Here is a 9,558-nt window from a genome sequence, read left to right as displayed (position 1 = left end):
TAGTTGTTCAATTTTGTGATTTAAGTTCATTAATGGGCTTTGTTCTATTATTATAGGCTTGCTAGAGCTTCATCATGACCAACAACCTTATGAAGAATATGTCTGGGAAGATTTCAGCTTTGGAAACTGGGCTATGTCCCAGGGGAATGAATCAATCCCTCTAGACAAGGAAGGTCCCAGCCTTTCTCAATTCATATCCAACTCCACTGTAGAGCTACACCCAAAACTCCATGATGAAAAACATAAATAAATGATGTCCCTTGCAAGTGTCATGACCATGCTTATTCTCATCATGGTTTGGAGGAAACTCATTAGATATACCAACACGTATTCCAACCTAATAGGCCTTATATGGGCATTCATTTCTCTCAAGTATGCTACATTTTATTATGCCATGAAGATTGAGTCAGACATGATATCAATCAACTTACATAATATTCATATGGATTTCTTGCATGATCATTCTAGGTGGCATGTTGATATGTCAGGAATTGTGGTGAAATCAATAGAAATCTTGTCTGATGCACGTCTCAGCATTGCCATGTTTAGTCTGGGTATGCCTTTTCCTTGAAATGTAATATTATTTTTGAGTTGTACTCCCATTTTTCCTACTTAGGTAAATATTCTTTAGTGGTGTACTCAGAGCTCCATTTTTTCCAGATATTTGTTAAGATTTTGTTTTTGTTTTTGTTTTTAAGGGTAACTGAAATTGATTGATACCATAACATTTCAAGCGAAGGGGACATGTTTTTTTGGACCAATCTTAAAGTCTCTAAATTATAACATTAATTGCATAAATAAATCTGTTTCTAAATATTTGGGACGACCTGAAAAGTTGTCGAAGTTCTAGTACAAAAGGTAAATTCTTTGTATGTGTAGTTGAGAAAAAAGAAAAAACATGCATGTGAAAGATATGAAATCAAGGTAGACAATTATCTGAAACTGCTAAGAGAAATTGTTAGGAAGCAGTAAATTGTGAGAATTGTGTCGTCATAACTGTCTTTACATGTAGTTCTAAAGTTTTGTTATTACTGCTTACTGACAGGTATGTTCATGGCTTCGCAACCAAGGATCATAACATGTGGAAATTTTGTTGCAGTGTTTGCAAACGCTGTTAGATTTTTAACTGGAGGATTCAATGGAGGGTTTATCAAATAATGAAACAATTGAAAGAACTATGCCAAATAATCATCTCACTTTCTAACAAGAATTGCATAATTTAGTTTCCACTCAAATTCTGCTATGGTGGGATTGGGTTCATGAGAGCTATAAATTTTATATGGTGGGATTGGGTTCATGAGAGACGTAGGGTTGGCCTATTTGAATTGGTGAATAGTTATGAATCTTTGGAGATAAACTTTGATATGGACTCTTACATGTTTCAAAGGAATAGTTTTTGTTTGATGTTTAAACTTATTAGTAACATTAACATTGGAAGCCTTAGAGCTACAAGATAGTGCCATGGATTTGAAGTTTTTTTTGATAGATATGTTGGTGGCATACTTTTCAGAGGGCAACTTCTTACTATTGTTTTAGATTCCATTAGGAAGGCTACTAGTGTGGGACTAGGTTCACCTAATAGGTAGAGATCAAGTGTTAGGATGTGTATTTGAAGACTTTGTGAACAACTTCGATTCTATTATGGGAACTATTGTAATTTTTATTTAAGAAATTGCATGTTACTTAATTTTGTTGTGAGAGATTGCATGTCTCAAATGTTTATAGTTTACTTTTGACGCTTTATAAGTACTGCAAGTATGAGCTTTGAGAGGCCCTAGGGATATAAGGAAAATATTAGTTTTTGACTACTATATTATTTAAACATGTTTTGTTTAATGTAGTAGGAGCATATGAAAAATGTAACCTTTTATATCTAATAAAAAGTTAGAATGTAACCCTTTATACCTAATAAAAAGTTATTTTTTTCACAATGAAAAAAACAAATACAATGAGTGTTCAAAATGATTGCTTTCTAAAATTTTCTTCTCAATTTTCTAACTCATTACTTCTTAATATCTTAAAATTAAAAAAATTGATCATCTTTGACTCGACAAACTATGCAATTTAAGTTTAAAAGTGCAACCTAATTTTGAATGCTTTTTATTGTTTCATATTAACAATTAACAATGAGATGACAATTGAAACTGCCCAATATATAGCCAAAAATTATAATGTATGACCTGGAATTATAATGTTGAATGAACGAATGAAATACCAACCAAGTAAAAATTCTTCAAATACAACTCAACATTAAGTCAATGAAAGTTAATTTAATTCTTATTCATTGCATGTGTTGTTAAACTAAATAAAAATAATCTATTCTAGAAAACCAAAAACTAAGAAAGAATGCCTCCTAGTTATCAACGATTCACTTCCACAAGATATATTTCAGTTATCATATGATGATGTTTATGGTGGAGTACACTCATGGAAATTCATGGAAATTGCAACAGAGAAGTTTTTTTGAAACATCATATGACCAATTGCATTTTCAAAAATCTATCCTTGAACCAATGATTCTAGGAATACAAATATGTTACTATGCAAATACCTCAAAAATCAAATCAAGAGGATAAACCTTCACTTGCTTGCTAAGTGTTATAATAATTCTTTTGGAACCCAATTTATGCTATAAAGGTCTTCTAATGGTGAATATTCTTGATCATATAAAGTGGAATCCATGCCATATTTAGTCTGGGGCACAACAATATGGGAGCATAGATGTAGCAGAATTCCAATGAGTCTGAACTTTTATGCTAAAAAAGTACTAGCTTAAGCAATTTTTAAAAGCTCCATTCACTGTTAAAACAACAAAATATTGTTAAGTTAATTGCTTGAAAGGCGTCGTTCGATCCCTCCTGTACAAAAAAACAAGAGCACCTTTCAATTGAATAAGGATTGGAGTGTAAAAGTTTTTGTTCAAGTTCAAAAGAAATAACTGCAGTCTTTATGTGAATTTAATTTTGCTTGATACTAGCATTTTTTCTTTAATTTTTTCTACTTGATTCCAGTTATTCTAGCGTGCAACTTAATTGATGCTAGGTGTGTTGCAGTGGAGTGGTTCGTTATCCAATTTCCTATGGATATAAGCTTGTTTAATTGTAAATATATGATTTGTATCGATTTTCTAGTGTTACATTTAAAAGTTATATTTACAAAAATTAACAAACTACAAAAGCAAAAATAAAAGCCATGTGGGCAAAAGCAATGACATTGCCACCACGCAACTCTTGTTAAAAATAATGTGTTGAAATATCAAAAAATAAAAATTGAAAATTTTAAAAGCGATCGTCATAAAATTTAGTTGGAGTGGAGTTGTTATTGTTATTGTTACCAATATTGTTAGCACGGATGCATACCACTCAACCTGACTAAAATGACCAAACAATGTCACCTTTAATTGTGTTCGTTAATAGATCCAACAGCACATAGCTAATCATGAGAAGATTATATAGATGATGTTATGCTTTGGGAAGATAAAAACACACACACACACACACATATATATAATGTCCATTAAGATCAGTGTGGTTTATCAGACCTTAAGAAAGTAAGAAATTATTGCTGCTCTTTAAAATTTTATTTCTATGATCAAAAAGAAGGGAAAGAAGAGCTCCAAGATCAATATAGTTAGGCTGACTTAACAAGTTAGGAAGATTGGAAGTGTGGTAAATGTTTTGGAAATGAGAGAGGATGTGAGTATGAGTTGAGAAATCTAAGAGAGAGTGTTTTTCATCTTCCACTCTCTTAGATTCTTTCATCCCTGTGAGTTTTGGGAATAGACCACTGCTCAATTTCACTTCGAAGCTCATGAGAGTTAGTTCTTATCCTTGCAATGTTAATTTGTTTCTTAGTACTCGTCAAGACAGAGAGATAATTCTGGTAATCAAGGGTGGAGTTGATCACCTCTTATAATACCTTAGCTTCCTTTTCCCCTCCAACTCCTTATCATCCTTATATATCTATATATATATCTATATCTATATATATATATATATATATATATATATTTCCCTCCAACTCCTTATCATCCTTATCCTTATCATCCATATATATATATATATAGAGAGAGAGAGAGAGATATATATATAAGGAAGCTAGGGTATTATAAGAGGTGATCAGCCCCACCCTTGATTCCCAGAATTATCTCTCTGTCTTGACGAGTACTAAGAAACAAATTAACATTGCAAGGATAAGAACTAACTCTCATGAGCTTCGAAGTGAAATCGAGCGGTTGTCTATTCCCAAAACTCCCGGGGATGAAAGAACCTGTCACACACACACACACACACACACACACACATATATAATGTCAATATATTTAAGCTTTTAATGTTAAGTTAAATATTAGAAATTAGTTCCAAGAGTTAAGTTAATTGGTAAAAGCATCTCACTAATGAGATATTTCCTAAAAAAGAAAAAAAAGGAAAAATTAAATATTAAAAATTATATAGATCAAAATTTCTAAAACCATTGTTATACTAACAATATTTAAACTCTCTCTCTCTCTCTCTCTCTCTCTCTCTATATATATATATATATATATATATGAAGATTATTTTTAAATTAATTGAGAAAGTCCATTTGTTTTTTTTTTTTTGGTATATTTTGCGAGAATTAAGTGATATAATTTTTAGATAGATGGTAACATTTTTTGTTTAAATTGTGTTTTTGCATGCATAAATAGATTCAAAATTCTAAAAAATCAATATAACACTTAGTGTATAAATTTGATAGAATTGCAACTGCTCAAGAAATTTAATTTAAAATCAAGAGATACAATTCTACTCCATTGATATGCGAAATGAAATTCATATTTTAGAACAACATGCAATAAGAAAAACCACAAAAACACAATGATTTCTAGGGGAACCCAACTGGAAAAACCCCTCAAGCCTGTTTGCACTAATCAATGAATTGAGAAACTATTACAATTTCTAGCTCCAGCTCTGAGCTCAACCTGCAAAAGAATGACTGTTCTCCTGCTAAATAAAAAGCTCTGACCCATACTTATTCAATTTCTGCCTCCACCCGAGCTCTTATTTACTTGCACAAATGCTGATGAAATTGACCCCTATTCTTTAGGAATTTCCTCCAAATTGATTATGCAATTCCCAAGGATTGATCACTAATTGCATGCAACATTTGTACACTCAACACTAGTTTACAATTGATGTTACAATGCCTTGGAATCTCCACAACAACTGGGAAATTAAAATTCCTTGTAGACATGAGCTATTTTTTGTTGATTGATCATTTAATTGGATGATAAATGAGTTACACTGTTGTCCCACTGCAGAACTGACCTCCAACTTGTTCTATTAATTGTTAAAACTAGTTTAACTTAGTACAATTGGAAATAACTAAACATGATTGCTATAAATTAGCAATCAACACATGCAAACTAAACTCCAAGCCTACTAACTCGAATTTACTAAGCTAACTGAGTGACAAGAGCGATGTCACCTCAGTCAACTGCCTTCAAGTTGTCTATTGATGTGGAAATTTCAAAATTTCTCAATTTGACCAAGGCTAAGTCAAATTGAGCCTTTCTTGCTACACTTCTCAACACTTAGATTGGGTAAACTACATGGCTTAAAATTGCAATTCCAACTAATATCTATTAGATTTTAGGTAAAATTGACTAAAATATACCCGAAAAGTTGTAGAATAGTTAGACTACCCTAAAATAATAAATAAAATTTTCTTATTATGGGTTGAACTACTCATCCATAATTTTTTTCAACAAACCTCATAAACATATTTAAAAAAAAACAAGAATAGGAAATATTTTTATATTAAAATCTACACATTGAATCACAACAACAAAATAGAGTACACAATTGATAATTTAGACTTATTAGAACAATCTTTTGAACCAAATTCATGTCTATCCAAAACTTATAGAAAAATCCTACTACACATATATATATATATATATATATATATATATATATATATTTATATATATATATATATATATATATATCTAACCATAGAAAGATACAGGTAATTTTATTCATCAAGAAACCATGTCTATCCAAAACTTATAGAAAAAGCCTACTACACTATATATATATATATATATATATATATATATATATATATATATATATATATATATATATATATATATATATATATATATATATATATATAACCATAGAAAAATACAGGTAATTTTATTCATCAAGAAAGATAAAAAAATTACATTCTGCATCTACTGGAAGCATTTACCTCACGGCAAGAGCTAATGAGATTTAGCTCACCAAAGGGCAAAGAAAACAAGAAAATGTCACACAAAAACCAGTTCTCAGAGAGAGATTACAATGCCAAAGAAATTGGCAAATATCAAACATATGAGCCCAACTAACAAAACTTGATATCATCTTACAAGGCCAAAAAACCCTGGAAAAAATCCATAGACAACCTAGAGCCCAAAAAACGAGTTCAACACAAGGATTCAAACATTACGAGGCAAGACGACAAACCCCAACTTCCGGGAAAAAAAAAAAAACCCCTCAACAACACCATACTAAACAACATCAAAATGCCACTGGAGAAGAACCCCTGGAACGACAACAATGGAGTAACAAATTGCGGCAGCAGGTCGAGCAACACTAGAAAACCACCATAACCAAAACATGGCCACCCCCCATAGATCCACCACCAGAGAAAGACCTCAGGTGCAACCCATAACGTCAGAAAAGACATAGGTGGTGGCAGTTGTTAGGAAAAATACTGAGAGGGGGGTGAATTAGTATTTTAAACTACTTAAAAATTTTCTTTTCTTATTTAGATTTTTGTATGCAATTGTTATGTAGTAAACCGGCATATGTACACGATTGTGATGAAGACAAGTAGCGTATATCCAGTTCACTGACTTTTCAGTTAATTCATCATTTGTTTAACTTGAACCAGTATATCAATACTTCATTAAATATTAAGTAAACAATAACCATGTGCAGTAATAATAGAATAATCCATCACACACAAGCAACACATGAACACCAAGATTTTTAGGTGGAAACCCAATGAGGGAAAAACCATTGATATTGTCGTCTCTATCTTCTTTTATTATAAAGAGAAATTTATTATAAACTTGTACTGGTGCAAACCCATACCAATACACAAGAACCCACCTACAAAAGGCTACAACCTTCTCTCGTTTTCTAGCCACTACTGGAAGGGAGCTACAACCCCCTGTTACATAGTAATTTGTCACTGCCTTCATCCCAGTCTTCCTACTGTGTCATGAGTCCAAAGTCATTCATGCTCATGCTCTCGATGTTGCCAAATGACCCACTTTTCCAAAGGTTTCTGCATCATCGCGTCTGTTTGCCAAATAAACGCACTGATGGGCGCTCCAAAACAGTCCAGAAGAGCTGCCATCGCGGAAGTACACGTGATTCCCGCGATGGTTGAATTTCATGTAACAGCGCAACTGTCTCTTGTAGTTTCCCACGATGACATGACTAGCTACGTTATTCAATAGCGATGTTAGCGCGACAGACCAGTTATGTGCCCGTGATGATTCAGATTGGGCGAATTTGTTCCAACAGTCGGCCTTCCAGATGACTCCAAACCTGGTTTTTGGTCTTGTTTATGTCGCCCTCCTTTCTCTGGCATGGCTGTTCCGTCATTTGTGCTACCTTCCTTGGAGATAAGCTCATCCTCCCACCTTTCATGGAGACTCCTTCTCCTATTTAAGCTTTCACCATTGCTATGAGCTGTTGGTTTTGGATAGTTTGGAATTATTAGTCTTTGGAGTGTTGCTGTTAGTACTTGTGAGCTTGTCAGATAGCTGGTGTGAGTGTGACAAGTGTGGGATTGTTGAGAGCTTGAGGAAGGTTGTGAAGTGCCTTTGATCTTGTGTAAAACTTGTGAGTGAGAAAAACTTGTATTGGGAGATCCATTTTCAAGAGTGAATGCTTGAGGAACATGCTGGCTGGATCCCTCTGAGAAGGCTTGTGACGTCAATACCTTGGTTGTAAGCTTACTCTATTTCATAATTAATGCAATCAATGATGTTTTCCTATGTCTTGTATGTGATGTACTAGATGGCTCATGACTTCTTGACTTTATGAGTAAATATATCATTGTTGTTCCGGTTACGTGCTTTGTTGTATTTCCTTTGCATTGTTTCAGGTTGATTACTCATTGGAAGAAGGAAGCGGAAGCTGGAGCAGTGCAAGTGAACTCCATCGACCACCGGTTGAGGTAGGCCTCCAACTTGAACTATTTAAGGAAAATTGTTGTTGATTTGTCCTTGTTTGTGACTAGACCCACTCTAGGGCTAGAGGGGTTGCCTCTGTCCGCAGAGGGAACACTTTCCTGCATCACAAATTGGCGACTCCGCTGGGGAGCTAGCCTTTGTTCTTTTCTTGTTTACTCTTGCCTTGCTTTTTGTTTTACTCTCTTTTGGAGTTTGGGAACTAGTTATCTATTTTCTGAGTTTCCTAGCCTGATCTGGGAAATGTCCTTTTTTGCTTAAAGATTGATTGTTTTTGATTTGGGAGTTTTTGGCTCGCCTGTTGCTGTTTTGAACATCATCGCATTTTTTTTAATTTAACAGTCGTGCTGTCATCGCGTCACCCTTTTTGTAATATCATGTCCATCGCGTTATTACACCTAACAGTGGCGACGGTTTTGTAAATCGGACCATCACGGAAAAGGCGTGTACTTCTGCACTGACGTCGCTTTTTTGCTGCGTATTGTTCTTTATCATCGCTTTATTGCCAGTGTATTGCCCGCGCTGATTGCTGTAGAATTGATTTTTTCAATTCTGCTTCCTGAATCCGTCAGTCTTGCTAGTCCCTTGCTGTTCTCACTTGTTTGATGACTTGTTTTTCACTGTTTAGGGGTTGAGGCACTCTCTTGTGAGCTTTGTTGAACGGATTTTGTCTTTTTGCTTTGTGACCTAGTTTTATTGTTTCAAGTTCTTTGGATCAGTTTCGCTTGGTTGCTTGTTTTCAAAGATTCGTTTGCTGCTTGCTGTTGGTTTGATTAATCCTTCCCCTTTGCTTGCTTGCGGTTGATTGTTTAGTGATTGTTATTGGACCAATCTTGGCATTGTTTCGATTTCTCTTCACTACCCGGACATAGATTACAATTGTTTGGATCAACCGTTTTTCCACATTTGTTTGTTGCTTATTGGTTTCTTTAGATTAGAGGCATCAAATCAAAAAGATTGCATTTCATTTGGCATGCGAAAGTGAAAGTGAATTTGCATTTCAAGTTGCATATTGAAAAGCGAATGATTAGATCTCTCATTAGTAGTATCCGTGCACTTTAAGAATTGATGTCTGCTTGCATTGAGTGACTGTTTGTTGCCTTGGTTTTCTTGGTTTGGGAATGATCTCTCTACCCTCCCATAGGTAGGTGTTCATCGAAGAAAAGGATATTTCATTCATTCTAGCTGCATCCTAGGTTTTGTTATATATATACGGTAAGGCCTGAAAACTGAAACATAATCCAAGATCAACTTTAAAATGAACTAAATAAATCTAACAACGCATTGGAACATAACGCACACATTTAGAGGTCTAGGCTAGAGAC

General features: G+C 34.0%; 1 protein-coding gene across 1 annotated transcript; it reads left to right on the top strand.

The window, feature by feature from the left end:
* The first annotated feature begins 271 nt into the window (after positions 1-271).
* On the top strand, positions 272-1,226 carry LOC149138143 (putative auxin efflux carrier component 1c). The gene is made up of 3 exons (XM_089446490.1): positions 272-372; positions 469-554; positions 1,046-1,226. Exons 1-3 carry the CDS (start codon positions 272-274, stop codon positions 1,156-1,158), a joined length of 300 nt encoding a protein of 99 aa, XP_089302616.1. The 3' UTR covers positions 1,159-1,226.
* The last annotated feature ends 8,332 nt before the right edge of the window (positions 1,227-9,558 follow it).

The sequence above is a fragment of the Pinus tabuliformis genome, chromosome X (genome assembly GCF_031772625.1).
Source record: "Pinus tabuliformis cultivar Carrire ecotype Pingquan chromosome X, CPIR1, whole genome shotgun sequence".
In the NCBI taxonomy this organism is placed as follows: Eukaryota; Viridiplantae; Streptophyta; class Pinopsida; order Pinales; family Pinaceae; genus Pinus; species Pinus tabuliformis.
The sequence above is the reverse complement of the archived record's forward strand: the minus strand, read 5'-3'. Positions and strand labels throughout refer to the sequence as shown.

Coding starts and splice junctions, on each gene's coding strand:
- LOC149138143 (XM_089446490.1), top strand. CDS start 272: ATGACCATGCTTATTCTCATCATGGTTTGGAGGAAACTCATTAGATAT. Junction 373..468: donor TGGGCATTCATTTCTCTCAA/GTATGCTACATT, acceptor TGATCATTCTAG/GTGGCATGTTGATATGTCAG. Junction 555..1,045: donor CATTGCCATGTTTAGTCTGG/GTATGCCTTTTC, acceptor GCTTACTGACAG/GTATGTTCATGGCTTCGCAA.